The sequence below is a fragment of the Rhinoderma darwinii genome, chromosome 3 (genome assembly GCF_050947455.1).
Source record: "Rhinoderma darwinii isolate aRhiDar2 chromosome 3, aRhiDar2.hap1, whole genome shotgun sequence".
Classification (NCBI taxonomy): domain Eukaryota; kingdom Metazoa; phylum Chordata; class Amphibia; order Anura; family Rhinodermatidae; genus Rhinoderma; species Rhinoderma darwinii.
The window spans coordinates 6071349-6088173 of record NC_134689.1 but is presented as its reverse complement, the minus strand read 5'-3'; the positions used below and the strand labels follow the sequence as shown (position 1 = coordinate 6088173).

General features: G+C 43.5%; 1 protein-coding gene across 1 annotated transcript in view; it reads left to right on the top strand.

The window, feature by feature from the left end:
• Positions 1 to 16825, top strand: part of PPFIBP1 (PPFIB scaffold protein 1) — a 74185-nt gene that overhangs the window by 41625 nt on the left and 15735 nt on the right. The window contains exons 4-11 of the mRNA XM_075855607.1: positions 3413 to 3499; positions 3960 to 4073; positions 5702 to 5833; positions 7775 to 7867; positions 8560 to 8652; positions 10538 to 10652; positions 15458 to 15519; positions 15581 to 15608. Of these exons, the coding sequence (XP_075711722.1) occupies positions 3413 to 3499; positions 3960 to 4073; positions 5702 to 5833; positions 7775 to 7867; positions 8560 to 8652; positions 10538 to 10652; positions 15458 to 15519; positions 15581 to 15608 (724 nt within the window). The remainder of the gene's footprint in view (positions 1 to 3412; positions 3500 to 3959; positions 4074 to 5701; positions 5834 to 7774; positions 7868 to 8559; positions 8653 to 10537; positions 10653 to 15457; positions 15520 to 15580; positions 15609 to 16825) is intronic.

Here is a 16825-nt window from a genome sequence, read left to right as displayed (position 1 = left end):
GACATAGAAAGTGGCTGATAACAGGGAACAATAGATTGAATTCAATGATGCAATAAATGGAGAGACTCCAGGTGTACTGTCCCTTTAAGTGATGTCTGTATGTGCCAGGTGGCAGCGTTACAGCCCCGGTCTATGTTTGTATATCACAGATGACCGGTCTCTGGTTAATCATTATACCCGTGGGTCCTGTGTGTGATCCTGGCGCAGTAACGTACAGCCTCCCCTCCATACACCGGGTGTTACCATGTGAACCCCGTCACCCTGGATAACGGGTGATTGTATTACCGGGAGCAGGGCGGACTTAAAGGGGCACTCTTAAATTCTTCTTTACAATATGATCTATACTCTGCAGTGGCGGACACAGACTGCAAAAGGCCCCTGTGCAGATAATGTGCCAGGGCCCCCCCGCCCCCCCCCCCAATACCGACAAAGTTACCTAAACATATATATGCATATAAAAATAAACCTTACTAATAAAAATTATGAAGGAAGATTTATATTGTACATTTTATTACCAGTTTAGAACACAAGTAACACATTTTTTTCCGGGTTAAATTCTTATCTAAACTAAGTCCCTAAATGTGGGCAAAGAAAATGAAAAACCTATACTCACCTCCTCCGGCGCCTCCGTTCCCCCTCCGCAGCCCCTATCCCTTTCTGTGTTTACAAAGCTGCTGTGGTGACGCGCGGTCGATGGCACATGACCGCTGCAGCCAATCAATGCCCTCAACAGCGATTTGCTGTGGAACTACTGTCCTCAGCAGCACACCAATGAGGAGTTATTGGCAGCAGCGGTCACGTGCCATCGGCAGCGCGTCACCAGTGCAGCCTTGTACACTTGTAACACAGACCGAGACAGGAGGATGGGGGCTGCGGCGGGTGAACGGAGGCGAGGGAGGAGGTGAGTATAGTTTTTTTATTTTCTTTGCCCACATTTAGAGACTTAGGTTAAATTGAATATAACACAAAGCACTCATGCAACTGAGATGCAATAATTTAGATGATCTTATCATGCTTAGCTTACTGCACTGTTACCTATCAAGCAGGACTGAATCTCAAGATATCTACAGAGGGGGCTGTATGGCGTTATCTACAGGGGGGACTGTATGGCGCTATCTACAGGGGGGACTGTATGGCGCTATCTACAGGGGGGACTGTATGGCGCTATCTACAGGGGGGACTGTATGGCGCTATCTACAGGGGGGACTGTATGGCGCTATCTACAGGGGGGACTGTATGGCGCTATCTACAGGGGGGACTGTATGGCGCTATCTACAGAGGGGACTGTATGGCGCTATCTACAGAGGGGGCTGTATGGCGTTATCTACAGGGGGGCTGTATGGCGTTATCTACAGGGGGCTGTATGGTGTTATCTACAGGGGGGACTTTATGGCGTTATCTACAGTGGGGTCTGTATGGCGTTATCTACAGGGGTTCTGTATGGCGTTCCCTACAGGGGGGGTCTGTAGGGAAAGTCATACAGCCCCCCCCTGTAGGGAACGCCATACAGACCCCCCTTTAGGGAACGCCATACAGACCCCCCTGTAGGGAACGCCATACAGACCCCCCTGTAGGGAACGCCTTACAGCCCCCCCTGTAGGGAACGCCTTACAGCCCCCCCCTGTAGGGAACGCTATACAGCCCCCCCCCTGTAGGGAACGCCATACACCCCCAATCACTCAAAAAAATGCGACCTACAGTGTGAAAAGACAAAAGACATGTATCCCCTATCCACAGGATAGGGGATACATGTGTGATCACTGGCATTGATAGGGAGAGCGGGGGACCGAAAGTCCCCCGAAGTTCTCCATCACTCACCTCTGACTTCCGGTGTCTGCGCAGCTCAAGTGTGACCGGCGCTCCATTCATTTCTACGGAGCTGCCGACACAGACCCCGGAAGTCCGAGGTTTGTGATGGAGAACTTCAGGGGACTTTCGGTCCCCCGTTCTCCCTATCAATGCCAGCGATCACACACGTATCCCCTATCCTGTGGATAGGGGATACATGTCTTATGTTTAATGGCAGAGCGGGGAGATACTCCCTGCTCTGCCGTAGTGTTCCGTGGCATCGCGCTGTAGCAGCCATAGCGGCAGCTAGCGGAGATTCCGGCCAAGGTGGGGGCCCGTGCCGGCAGGTGACGCGGGCCCCCTCATGCCGCGGCCCCGTAGCAGCCGCTACGGCTGCTATAGCAGTAGTTACGCCCCTGTGTTAGGGGGAGTTCACACTGAGGTTTTTTTCGCGAAAAACGTCAGAAAGTGCCTCCCATTGAAATCCATGAAATTTTTCCTGCGAGCAGTAAAAACCGCATGCGGGAAAAAGAAGCGCAATGCCCTTTCTTCGGGCGTTTCTGTCTCTGACTTCCCATTGACAACAATGGCAGGCAGAAAATGCGTTTTTTGCTGCGTTTCCCTGCCCACGGCCCGATGGCCGAAAAACGCCACAAAAAAACGCAATGAAAAACGCGGGAAGTGTTCTACCGGCAGGTCAAAATATGCCTCAAAATTCCGGAAGGAATTATGAGGCAGATTTTTCTACATAAAAACTTCTCCCTTCTGACATGAACTTTTTAACTTCATCTACCTGTCCTCTGCAGTCTGCACGTCCTCCACTCGTCCTGTGTCTGTCCTCCGCTCATCCTATGAGTTCTCCGGCAGTCCTGACTGTACTGTCCAGCCGCCCGAAGTCTTACGTCGCACCGCCCCCTGTCCTCTCCCCTGCCTGAGCGCTCCTCCTACCACCAGCATCGCCGTCCTGTCCTATTCATCTGTGCCAGATTGGCAGTGCAGTGTAGCGGCTATCACCGGGCCCGGGCACCCGCCCCCTCCCTCCCGATTGGTAGTGCAGTGTGGCGGCTATCACCGGGCCCCCGCCCCCTCCCTCCCCTCATGCCTAGTGTTGTGATGCTACTAGGCATGAGGGGGCCCGTGCCGCCAGGCCTGGTACATAAAATGTAATGTGCCTGTCAGGGCGACACGGGCCCCCCCATGCCGCGGGCCCCGTAGCAGCTGCTACGGCTGCTACTGTGGTAGTTACGCCACTGAACGGGCCCCCTTCCCACGCGGGGCCCTTGTGCAGCTGCACCGGCTGCACATGCGGTATGTCCGCCCCTGATACTCTGCATACTGGAACGGGGATCATACATGAGGCCTAATGTAATAATCTTAAAGGGGGACTCCACTTCTTGCTCATTAGGGAATCTTTTCGGCTCAGGAGTTATTACCCAGCTTTCCAGAGGTCCTGAATGACAGGACGTTATGTAGTGATACTTGAAGGTAATGCTAGATAGATACGCCAGAGACTGCGGTAGTTGGGTGACTAACAATATTTCCGCTGTTCAAACTGTCACCCAGCTTTCCCAGACTCCTGATCAGCATCTTATTGCGAACCATTCATGTATGCCATGTCTTGCAGGTTAATGGGCACATTACTGGCACAAGTGACATCTACCAGGAGAGGCTGTCTCGTCTGGAGAATGACAAGGAGTCTCTAGTGCTGCAGGTACGTGGATATAACCGGGAGCTTCTTAAAGGGCCAGTCCAGTCTTATCTCCGTAAAGTTTCATCATTAAATAATGAGAAAATGTAGCATATTTCTAATAGACTTTGTGTTTCAATTCCTTGCCATTTTCAAGATCTCTGCTTTCTGTTAGTAAACTGGAACATTCATTATTACCAATCCTGACCTAGTCCTGCTCATACAGCTGCTGGGTTTATTACAGTGCATCAGCGCAGACCAGCTAAATACCGGTAGCACCAAACTCCTGTTCTGGGCTCCAGGCTGTTAACTCTTACCTGCACTGATACAGTGTAACAAACAGAAGACTTTGCCAGCATGCAATCCCCCCCTCCCCCCTCTGAATTAGTGGCGGGGGAGGGGGTTCTGAAACTACTATAGGCATATGGCACTGTACAATTTGGGGGGTTTATCAGAGATAACGCCCGGCTCTCGTACTTTGCAGGTGAGCGTTCTGACTGACCAGGTGGAGGCGCAAGGGGAGAAAATCCGGGACCTGGAGTTCTGCCTGGAGGAACACAGAGAGAAGCTGAATGCTACCGAGGAAATGTTACAGCAGGTGAGAGAGCGCCCCCCTGTGGTTGTGCAATTGCGCAGCGGCGCTCAATTTATTATTTTATTGCTGTAGTGCCATTTATCAGCGGTTACAGTGACCGTATATAATCCACACGTTTATCCAGCAGACGCTATAGACGCACTACACACAGACTTTCATGTTCTTGGCCGGGGCCCGGTGAGGCCGCTGCTTGGAGTCTTTCCAGTGACCTAGAAAACTTTCACTGAACTTTTAGTTTTGGCTCAAAATGCAAATGTAGGATGTGGTCAAAGACCGGAGAGAGGAGGCCCCCCGCTCCTTCCTGATGCGGGGGACAGGAGATACTGCGTTCATTGTGTATATATTGTAAGTAATGAATGTACACTGACTACACCAGCAGAATAGTGAGTGCAGCTCTGGAGTATAATACAGGATGTAACTCAGGATCAGTACAGGATAAGTAATGTAATGTATGTACACAGTGACTACACCAGCAGAATAGTGAGTGCAGCTCTGGAGTATAATACAGGATGTAACTCAGGATCAGTACAGGATAAGTAATGTAATGTATGTACACAGTGACTCCACCAGCAGAATAGTGAGTGCAGCTCTGGAGTATAATACAGGATGTAACTCAGGATCAGTACAGGATAAGTAATGTAATGTATGTACACAGTGACTCCACCAGCAGAATAGTGAGTGCAGCTCTGGAGTATAATACAGGATGTAACTCAGGATCAGTACAGGATAAGTAATGTAATGTATGTACACAGTGACTCCACCAGCAGAATAGTGAGTGCAGCTCTAGAGTATAATACAGGATATAACTCAGGATCAGTACAGGATAAGTAATGTAATGTATGTACACAGTGACTCCACCAGCAGAATAGTGAGTGCAGCTCTGGAGTATAATACAGGATGTAACTCAGGATCAGTACAGGATAAGTAATGTAATGTACACAGTGACTCCACCAGCAGAATAGTGAGTGCAGCTCTGGAGTATAATACAGGATATAACTCAGGATCAGTACAGGATAAGTAATGTAATGACTCCACCAGCAGAATAGTGAGTACAGCTCTGCAGTATAATACAGGATGTAACTCAGGATCAGTACAGGATAAGTAATGTAAGTACAGTGACCCCACCAGCAGAATAGTGAGTGCAGCTCTGGAGTATAATACAGGATATAACTCAGTATCAGTACAGGATAAGTAATGTAATGTATGTACACAGTGACCCCACCAGCAGAATAGTGAGTGCAGCTCTGGAGTATAATACAGGATGTAACTCAGGATCAGTACAGGATAAGTAATGTAATGTATGTACACAGTGACTCCACCAGCAGAATAGTGAGTGCAGCTCTGGAGTATAATTCAGGATGTAACTCAGGATCAGTACAGGATAAGTAATGTAATGTATGTACACAGTGACTCCACCAGCAGAATAGTGAGTGCAGCTCTGGAGTATAATACAGGATGTAACTCAGGATCAGTACAGGATAAGTAATGTAATGTATGTACACAGTGACTCCACCAGCAGAATAGGGAGTGCAGCTCTGGAGTATAATACAGGATAAGAAATGTGAATACAGGGCCAGAATGGTTTTGTGACCTCATTGACCGTTTCTTATGATTTTTCTTCCCCATGACAGGAATTATTAAGCAGGACATCATTAGAAACACAGAAGTTGGACTTAATGGCGGAGATTTCCACTCTGAAACTGAAGCTGACGGCGGTGGAAAAAGACAGAATAGACTATGAGGAGCGATACAAGGACACAGAGGTGAGGAGTGCCGACCAGTCACTGCCGCTGTCAGGACATGCTGGGGGTTATAGTTTGACATGTTTTGGAGACCACTATCTTAGATTATAACACAATAGACCAGGGACGCACAACTAGCGGCCCCAGCAATACGCCACCTTCCTTTCATTACTTCTACGTGACCATCCAGCTTTCCCGGAATCCTGAATAGCAGAGTTGCCCAGCATACATCCCGTTCTCCAGTATCTCTGTGTAACTTATCATATATTCTTCTTGAATCTAGAAGTTTTTGGTGAAAACCGGTATAAGAACTTTAATGGCGGCCATATTGGTTGTCACCCAGCTTTCCCAGAAGCAGATAAAAGTAAGAAATGGTTGCAGTCGCCTCCCATTCACTGCGTCCTACGCAAATCACTTACTGGTCTTGGAAATATAGGACCGCAGGTTCCGATTCCTCTCCGTGTCCCATAGTCGCATTGCCGAGGACGATCGTCTGTGAACCCACGCTGCCTGTGCTGACTCGTCACATCTTTTTTTTTTTTTACTCTCGTTTCCTCGTGTAATCCAGTCTCTACATAAGATTATAGTGGAGTTAAGGCAACACATGGAGAAATTGGAGGTGGAGCTGGCGTTATTTCAAGAAAAGCGGTCACAGTATGGCGATCAAGAGGTGACCATGCTCGGTCGTACTGTGGCGTGGTGTCGGGGGAGGGGGGGTGTGAAGAGATTTGACTCACGGCATGTTTTATCACCCCCTTCCTGTGTTGGCCTCTAACCTCTGCGATTGTGCTACCGGGTTCAATGTACGCTTCGCCAGTCTGCCCAAAAATTGCCACCAGGTCTGCCCAACATTAATGCCAGGCAAAACATGTTACCAACCCCCAGAAGGTAATAAGTGGGCATGGGGGGTGTCCAATCTTATGTAATTGAAGCTTAACCACGGTATAAAGAAAAGTTCTGCAACTTTCTATTAGACTTTTTGTTTCACTTTCTCAATATTTTCAAGATCACTGCTTGCTGTCTCTGACTAGAAACATCTGTTTACATCCGGAAGCGAAAAACCTGTACGGACCTAATTCTTCTCACCTCGGAGGGTTTACTATAATATATCCCGTATAGACCATCCTCAGAGCCTGGACTGTCGGCAAAACATCAGGACTGGAGAGGGGCTTGTGCTCCTGATGCAATTGTGGCAAACCCTCAGCTGTGAGAAATATTCGGTCAGTTTGGGTTTTCAAAACTCCCCCCTTTAGACACCTGGAATGTGACCTTCACCCTCTGTAATCTGCCCCCCTCCCCATGTGCTGCAGCATCAGAGGGTAGGAGTGCAGCTCCGGGGGTCAGAAATGTCTCCGGATGATGAATACAAAGTGCACGTCTGACGCTTCATTAACTCTTCATGTCCGCCCCGCCGCATGCTTAAAATAACATGACATAAAGAGCATGAGGTGTGGGCTCTGAGATGCCGTGGAACAGGTTTTATCTAATTCCTCCTATACCTTAAGCTATATTTAATCTGTTTGTGTTACAAGGAGTAGTCACCCAGCTTTACCAGACTCCTGAATGGCAAATATACTCCTGTGATACCTCAATTATTTCAGATGGCTTCATAACATCACAGACTTGCCAGTCAAGAGTGTGGGAAAGTTGGGTGACTACTATTTTGGAAGCTGTAATGGCGGCTCTATTGATTGACGGTTCCCCAAAAATGGACAAATCCTTGAAATAACTGACTTTTGCTTACTCGTGTACCGTATAACTCATACACCCCCATGGATGACCCCATTACTTGAGCGCAGCCAGGTAAGGATTTGGTCGCATGATGTAACAGCTTGTGATTGTGCAGTCGTGTTGATAGAACTGATGAGAGTGCTGACCTGGCAGGCTTGGAGATGATGGGTGTTGTTGTACACTGGGGTGCAGGCAGTTACTGACCTCTGGACTTTTCTCTCTCTTCTCCAGGGTTTGGTGCAGGAGATGAATGAGCTGCGTCTGCGAGTGGTGGAGATGGAGAATGAGCGCGCACAGTTTGTAAAGAAACTCAAATCCACCAAGGTATAGAAATGTAGTTCTCTGCTTTACATGATGAATTTAGGTCAGATAAGCAGCCGTTTTATGGGCGTAGTCATTAAAAAGAGTGCAGCCTATCCATCCACTAGAGATCAGCGGTGACATCACTAAGAATGGAGCCTATCCATCCACTAGAGATCAGCGGTGACATCACTAAGAATGGAGCCTATCCATCCACTAGAGATCAGCGGTGACATCACTAAGAATGGAGCCTATCCATCCACTAGAGAACAGCGGTGACATCACTGAGAAAGCAGCCTATCCATTCACTAGAGGGCAGCAGTGACATCACTTAGAATGCAGCCTATCCATCCACTAGAGATCAGCGGTGACATCACTGAGAAAGCAGCCTATCCATCCACTGGAGATCAGCGGTGACATCACTCAGAATGGAATCTATCCCATCACTCAGATTGGAGTCTATCCATTCACTAGAGAGCAGCGGTGACATCACTGAGGATGCAGCTTGTCCATCCACTAGAGAGCAGGGGTGACATCACTGAGAAAGCAGCCTATCCATTCACTAGAGATCAGCGGTGACATCACTGAGAAAGCAGCTTGTCCATTCCCTCAGTATTAGTAGCCTGACTGGTGGTGTGATTCTGTGTGTGTTGGGGCTACCTGGCTCTATCTCTCGGTCTGTGTCCAGCTTTTCTCTTTACTCTCTCTGTTATCAGTCTTTAATGGCCAAGCTTTCTAGTATGAAAATCAAAGTGGGTCAGATGCAGTATGAAAAGCAGCGGAAGGAGCACAAATGCCAAACGTTAAAGGTGCAGTAGCGTTGCCTGAAACCCTTTACCCTGTCCCCCTGGTTTTGTGGTCTTGCAGTGTCTTGCTGTGCCCGTCGGCAGTGAAACCCATGATGCCACCCATTTACCTGCTTGCTTTAAACATTCCTTACCAGTAGGGGGCGTTCTAAGGGAATAGGAGGGATTTTTGGGGGGGTAGATGGCATGGGTTGGATGACGTTTTATTCTTAGAGGGCATTACTTTTGCTCATTACATCATTGCTGTGACATCATCAGACCGTTATTATTGGCATGCTTGTTTGGTGTGAACTAAATGTATTTATTTTTTAAATACTTTTTGTTGTCTTAAAGGGGAAATGCAGCCTAATTTATTTTCTAACTCCATGAAATCAGTGGAGCTTTGCTGGCGTGAGGTCACAGACCTTCACCTGATGTCATTTTTTTGTCATGGGAATATGACCTATTATGAAAATGAGTAAAGATGGAGTTCCCCTTTAAGCATGCAGAATTTGTCTGGTGGCAGGGGGTGTAACCCATATACTATAAGAACAAAATGTAACATATGGCAGGTGATTGGTACAATGTATAGACACCCCCATAAGTAGAAGTCGGTCCTATGATCAGCTGAGACGAACGTAGATGGTTCCCTGTATAACACTTGAATGGGCAAAGTCTGCCACAGCAAGAATGGCTCTTTGTGAGTGACTTTGGCACATTGGGATCCCAAGTAAGATGGCCTAATAAATCCTTATGCGCAGTAGAGTAGCTTTTTGTAGATTTTCAGCCTCCTTTTCCATTTTCTGAGACATAAAGCTACTTCCTGTCCGCCATTTTTTCTTCTCATGTAGCTTCTTTTTCCGTCACTCAGAGCTTCCTTATTCTTCCTCATAGTGAGAGAGCCTGTCCGCTTTCGTCCCTGTCACTGTACATAGACAGACATGATTGAATCTTTGCCCAGAGTATGAAACATGATCTAGTGTCAGTGACCAACCAAATGTTTTTGTCCATCAGGGATGTGTCTGAGAGGCCGGAGCCTTCACCCTTATATATTTCCTGTATAGGTTACCGGTTCTGTTGTGTTTTCTTTAAATTCAGGGAGTGAGGGAGGAAGTAGCTAACTTCTCCTCTTACTTAAGTTTTCCTTTTTAATCAATATACCTGGCAGCCAATAGACCGGGGGAGTCTTGGTCTTTGTGCAAAAAAGCCCCAAACGGTCAATTCTGCATAACCAACACTAGTTGTCGTCTGTTGTACCGTCTCTGCTGTTCTGTCTGGATCCGCTATGCATGTGACATGGTGCGCGAGTAGGTAATGGGTAAAATAATTGTTGCGTAATTGCCCTAATATTCATAAACTAGAGGGCGCAATTGCACGCTCCCTGCTCTAGGTGCCAATCACAGGGCTGGAAAATAACTTGGCTTATATGCCCCTCCTATCTCATTCTTTCTGTAGAACTAAGGGGGTCACTCTTAGGAGACAGTGGGCGGGGCTCTTTTCTGTCTCTTGATTGGCACTTAAGGGGTGCAATAATGCCTACCAGTTTATGGGAAAGTTGAGTAACTTTGTAAATTCTTTGTTTTATAATTTTTTTTAAACTCCATTTTGAGTTATTTTACTTCATTTCCTCCCTTGATATCCAGAGCTGCATTCATAATTCTGCTTGGGAACAGGTAACAGTTTAGCTCCACCCCTCTGTCAGACACGTGACCTAAGAGCTGAGTTGTAACTGTTCTGTGAGCTCCCACAATGCTCTGCTCTCTGGGAATAGGAAACTAGCAGAATTTGGGTTTTAGCTTTGGATGTGAACAGATCGATACATCCAGCAAAGGATTTACAAAGTTACCAACATGTTATGTAGGTTTAATAATGGCAACTTTTCCTGTAACTGATGGTCTGGCCTTTGCAGGATGAGCTTTACATGTTGAAGGAAGAATTGGAACAGAAAGAAGCAGACATTAGAAAATTGCAAGAGAATGTCGACTTTCCCCATGTGACGGAGAGTAAAGGAGCCACCGACAGGGGTAAGGGTCACATGATTGTAGAGCCGGTCACATGATTTTTTTCATTCTGAGACAAAGCTCCAAATTTCCTGCATAGATATATTAAGATTATGGTTACGTGCATCCACCACTAGAGGGAGCTCACTGTATACATTACACTCAATAATACAATATGCAGAAGGCTCATAAGCTCCCTCTAGTGGTGGCCGCAGACAAAATTTTATCATGTAACTATGCAGGAGATGTGGAGCTCTGTGTCAGGAAAATTGAGCTCTGTCCACTATAAAGATGTAGCAAATTATTTTGCACAGAATGTTGGACCTAAAAACAACATTTTAAAGGGGAAAGCCACCCAAAAAGTACATCTCATTATAACATTCATGGAGTAAATTACAAAATGAAAGGGCTGCAAGTCGGCCAAGATTGATTCATTTCGTCCGTATCTCTGTGAATCCTTTTAAGGCGGCTTCCCCTTTAAGAATTTTTGTGTTTTTTATGAGAACCTTCTGCGAGCCAACAAGATACTCATTGCCCCTTAAATATGGAAAGCCCCTCATATGTATCCCTAATTCTGAGGTCAGGTACGCCTACGCCAAAGCAGAGTGAGGATTGTGTCTCCGTCCTACCCAGAGTTTATCACGGGAACTTGAGACGTTTGTGTGGGATGTGGTAAAAACCGTGAAGTGCAGCATTTAAAGGAGAACATATATCAAATACAATAGTGTGTATATACAGTGAGGAGGCGTTACATATTAGTGTCCCTCAGCTCAGCAATATAATCAACGGCAGTAAATCCAGCAATACTCGCCCCATACTCCTATCCATATGTAGGATTATCCGGGTATTGTAATGTTTTATGTCATAGAGATGAGACCAGCCCCTCAAAAATAAAATAGTAGAGCTAACAGAAAATCACAGTATTATAGTAGTTATATTCTTGTATATAGGAGCAGTATTATAGTAGTTATATTCTTGTATATAGGAGGCAGTATTATAGTAGTTATATTCTTGTATATAGGAGCAGTATTATAGTAGTTATATTCTTGTATATAGGAGCAGTATTATAGTAGTTATATTCTTGTATATAGGGGCAGGATTATAGTAGTTATATTCTTGTATATAGGAGCAGTATTATAGTAGTTATATTCTTGTATATAGGGGCAGTATTATAGTAGTTATATTCTTGTATATAGGAGGCAGTATTATAGTAGTTATATTCTTGTATATAGGAGCAGTATTATAGTAGTTATATTCTTGTATATAGGGGGCAGTATTATAGTAGTTATATTCTTGCATATAGGGAGCAGTATTATAGTAGTTATATTCTTGTATATAGGGGCAGTATTATAGTAGTTATATTCTTGTATATAGGAGCAGTATTATAGTAGTTATATTCTTGTATATAGGAGCAGTATTATAGTAGTTATATTCTTGTATATAGGGGCAGTATTATAGTAGTTATATTCTTGTATATAGGAGGCAGTATTATAGTAGATATATTCTTGTATATAGGAGGCAGTATTATAGTAGTTATATTCTTGTATATAGGAGCAGTATTATAGTAGTTATATTCTTGTATATAGGAGCAGTATTATAGTAGTTATATTCCTGTATATAGGAGCAGTATTATAGTAGTCATATTCTTGTATATAGGGGCAGTATTATAGTAGTTATATTCTTGTATATAGGAGCAGTATTATAGTAGTTATATTCTTGTATAGAGGAGCAGTATTATAGTAGTTATATTCTTGTATATAGGGGCAGTATTATAGTAGTTATATTCTTGTATATAGGGGGCAGTATTATAGTAGTTATATTCTTGTATATAGGAGCAGTATTATAGTAGTTATATTCTTATATAGGGGGCAGTATTATAGTAGTTATATTCTTGTATATATGGGCAGTATTATAGTAGTTATATTCTTGTATATAGGAGCAGTATTATAGTAGTTATATTCTTGTATATAGGGGCAGTATTATAGTCGTTATATTCTTGTATATAGTGGGCAGTATTATAGTAGTTATATTCTTGTATATAGGAGCAGTATTATAGTAGTTATATTCTTGTATATAGGGGGCAGTATTATAGTAGTTATATTCTTGTATATAGGAGCAGTATTATAGTAGTTATATTCTTGTATATAGGGGGCAGTAGTATAGTAGTTATATTCTTGTATATAGGGGGCAGTATTATAGTAGTTATATTCTTGTATATAGGAGCAGTATTATAGTAGTTATATTCTTGTATATAGGGAGCAGTATTATAGTCGTTATATTCTTGTATATAGGAGCAGTATTATAGTAGTTATATTCTTGTATATAGGAGCAGTATTATAGTAGTTATATTCTTGTATATAGGAGCAGTATTATAGTAGTTATATTCTTGTATATAGGGGGCAGTATTATAGTAGTTATATTCTTGTATATAGGAGGCAGTAGTATAGTAGTTATATTCTTGTATATAGGGGGCAGTATTATAGTAGTTATATTCTTGTATATAGGAGGCAGTATTATAGTAGTTATATTCTTGTATATAGGGGGCAGTATTATAGTAGTTATATTCTTGTATATAGGAGCAGTATTATAGTAGTTATATTCTTGTATATAGGAGCAGTATTATAGTAGTTATATTCTTGTATATATAGGAGGCAGTATTATAGTAGTTATATTCTTGTATACAGGAGCAGTATTATAGTAGTTATATTCTTGTATACAGGAGCAGTATTATAGTAGTTATATTCTTGTATATAGGGAGCAGTATTATAGTAGTTATATTCTTGTATATAGGGGCAGTATTATAGTAGTTATATTCTTGTATATAGGGAGCAGTATTATAGTAGTTATATTCTTGTATATAGGGGCAGTATTATAGTAGTTATATTCTTGTATACAGGGGGCAGTATTATAGTAGTTATATTCTTGTATATAGGAGGCAGTATTATAGTAGTTATATTCTTGTATATAGGGGGCAGTATTATAGTAGTTATATTCTTGTATATAGGAGCAGTATTATAGTAGTTATATTCTTGTATATAGGAGCAGTGTTATAGCCTTGTATATAGGGGGCAGTATTATAGTAGTTATATTCTTGTATATAGGGAGCAGTATTATAGTAGTTATATTCTTGTATATAGGAGGCAGTATTATAGTAGTTATATTCTTGTATATAGGGAGCAGTATTATAGTAGTTATATTCTTGTATATAGGGGCAGTATTATAGTAGTTATATTCTTGTATATAGGGAGCAGTATTATAGTAGTTATATTCTTGTATATAGGAGGCAGTATTATAGTAGTTATATTCTTGTATACAGGGGGCAGTATTATAGTAGATATATTCTTGTATATAGGGGCAGTATTATAGTAGTTATATTCTTGTATATAGGAGGCAGTATTATAGTAGTTATATTCTTGTATACAGGGGGCAGTATTATAGTAGATATATTCTTGTATATAGGGGCAGTATTATAGTAGTTATATTCTTGTATACAGGGGGCAGTATTCCATTGTCACATGTGACTAGAATTGCCTGAAATGCAGGGGGTGTATATGTAACTGCTGTGTATTGAGGTCCGGCTGACCTGTGAATATAAACACGGGTCTGTTATTTCTGGAAATGTTCCTGTATTCTCTGCGGCCGAGCATTACAGCGCAGTCTGTACCAGTGCTGGAGGACAATGGGCTGGTTTGACGTGTAACCACTGGCGGAGTCTTTCTGTCTCGCTAAGTTCTCGCTGGTATCATGTTTAGCGGTGAAGGGTCACACATTGTTTTCAGTAGTTTTCTTTTGGAGAATTTTCCACCTGACAAAAATTAACTAGGACCCCAAAACTCTGTTGCTGGGAGAGCTGGGTGACAAACTATTACCATTACAGGTCCCCACCCAGCTGTCCCAAACTCCTGAGCAGCAGATCAAGTCGTCCGACTTCTGCTCTTCTGTTGGAGTCAGCTTTGCTTTTTAGGAGTATGGGAAAGTTGGATGACAACCAACATGGACCGCCATTACAGCTCGTTGTTTTCCACCCAGCTTTTTCAGACTTCTGAACCACAAATCTACCTATTTTATACTTCTCCTTCCATCCTGGGGAAAACTTTACAGATTTGCATCTTTGTATTGGAAAGCTGTGTGACCGCCCCTATAAGTGGAGATATAATAGTTTTCACCCAGCTTTTTCAGGATTAGAGAATCATGGCTGGCTTCATCCAGAAATAGCGCCACATCTGTCCACAGGTTGTGTCTGGTATTGCAACTTCGTACAATTGAAGAGAATGGGGCTGAGCTGTAATACCACACACAACCTGTGGACTGGTGTGGTGCTGTTTTTGGTAAAAGCCAACCTGTTGGCACAGACTGAAGGTTCTTATCCGACCTGTCGGTCAAACTGCGTAACTTCTGTACAGATGAATCACTTAGACCATGAAGGAAACGTAAGACGTGTGCGTTTTGCGCTCTCCCGCTTGGGCCGGCTGTTTGCATGCGTCCGTACTCGCTAGTCTCGCGTTGCTGTGAACATGGAGTAATTGGATTACATTTCTCAAATGCACATTATAAAAATGGCTGAAAATATTCCTAATACTTGTTACAGCTGAGGTTTTGCTACAATGTATCCAGTCTAGATAATCCACTGTGCGGTAAACGCAGCAGCAGCACAAATCTTTCCTGACCTGATAGTTTGTTACAATGTGTCAGTGCAGGAAAAATATATCAGTCTGGGAAAGCCGGGCGATCACCTCGGGGGGGCCCTGTAATTGCGGCCATATTGGTTGTCCACTAGACGTATTGATCGAGAATGAACGTTGTCCTGATATGTCGTGTGTTTTATCTAGATATGGAAGTGCAGAAAATGAAGAAGGCTGTGGAATCACTAATGGCCGTCAACGAGGAGAAGGTAGGATGTCAAACCCACCCCCATGCCATTGACATTGTATGTAATCTGCTTTATACTCCAGTCACATCCAAAGCGACTTTTAATGTCCGGTTTCAGGACTTTACAGATTGTTACCGCCCCCCTCTGATAACTTAACCCTCGCCAGATTTTAGGATTTCCGCTATAAAACTATGTTCCCAGACGTACCCGTAATATGAGGAGATAAGCGGTTTACAGACACATTTGGCGCTCCTTATCTCCTATCCTACACTTTATCCCATAGCAATCAGACTGTACCTATACACACGTCATTGGGGTTCACTGTGGAATTTCTATGAATGTTTGCTCCAGCACTATTATATCCTCCAGAGACATTACATCATATGTGTGACTGATATCAGCCGCTCCTCTTATATCACTCCAGTACTATTATATCCTCCAGAGACATTACATCATATGTGTGACTGATATCAGCCGCTCCTCTTATATCACTCCAGCACTATTATATCCTCCAGACATTACATCATATGTGTGACTGATATCAGCCGCTCCTCTTATATCACTCCAGCACTATTATATCCTCCAGAGACATTACATCATATGTGTGACTGATATCAGCCGCTCCTCTTATATCACTCCAGTACTATTATATCCTCCAGAGACATTACATCATATGTGTGACTGATATCAGCCGCTCCTCTTATAACACTCCAGCACTATTATATCCTCCAGAGACATTACATCATATGTGTGACTGATATCAGCCGCTCCTCTTATATCACTCCAGCACTATTATATCCTCCAGAGACATTACATCATATGTGTGACTGATATCAGCCGCTCCTCCTATATCACTCCAGCACTATTATATCCTCCAGAGACATTACATTATATATGACTGATATCAGCCGCTCCTCCTATATCACTCCAGTACTATTATATCCTCCAGAGACATTACATCATATGTGTGACTGATATCAGCCGCTCCTCTTATATCACTCCAGCACTATTATATCCTCCAGAGACATTACATCATATGTGTGACTGATATCAGCCGCTCCTCTTATATCACTCCAGTACTATTATATCCTCCAGAGACATTACATCATATGTGACTGATATCAGCCGCTCCTCTTATATCACTCCAGCACTATTATATCCTCCAGAGACATTACATCATATGTGACTGATATCAGCCGCTCCTCTTATATTACTCCAGTACTATTATATCCTCCAGAGACATTACATCATATGTGTGACTGATATCAACCGCTCCTCTTATATCACTCCAGTACTATTATATCCTCCAGAGACATTACATCATATG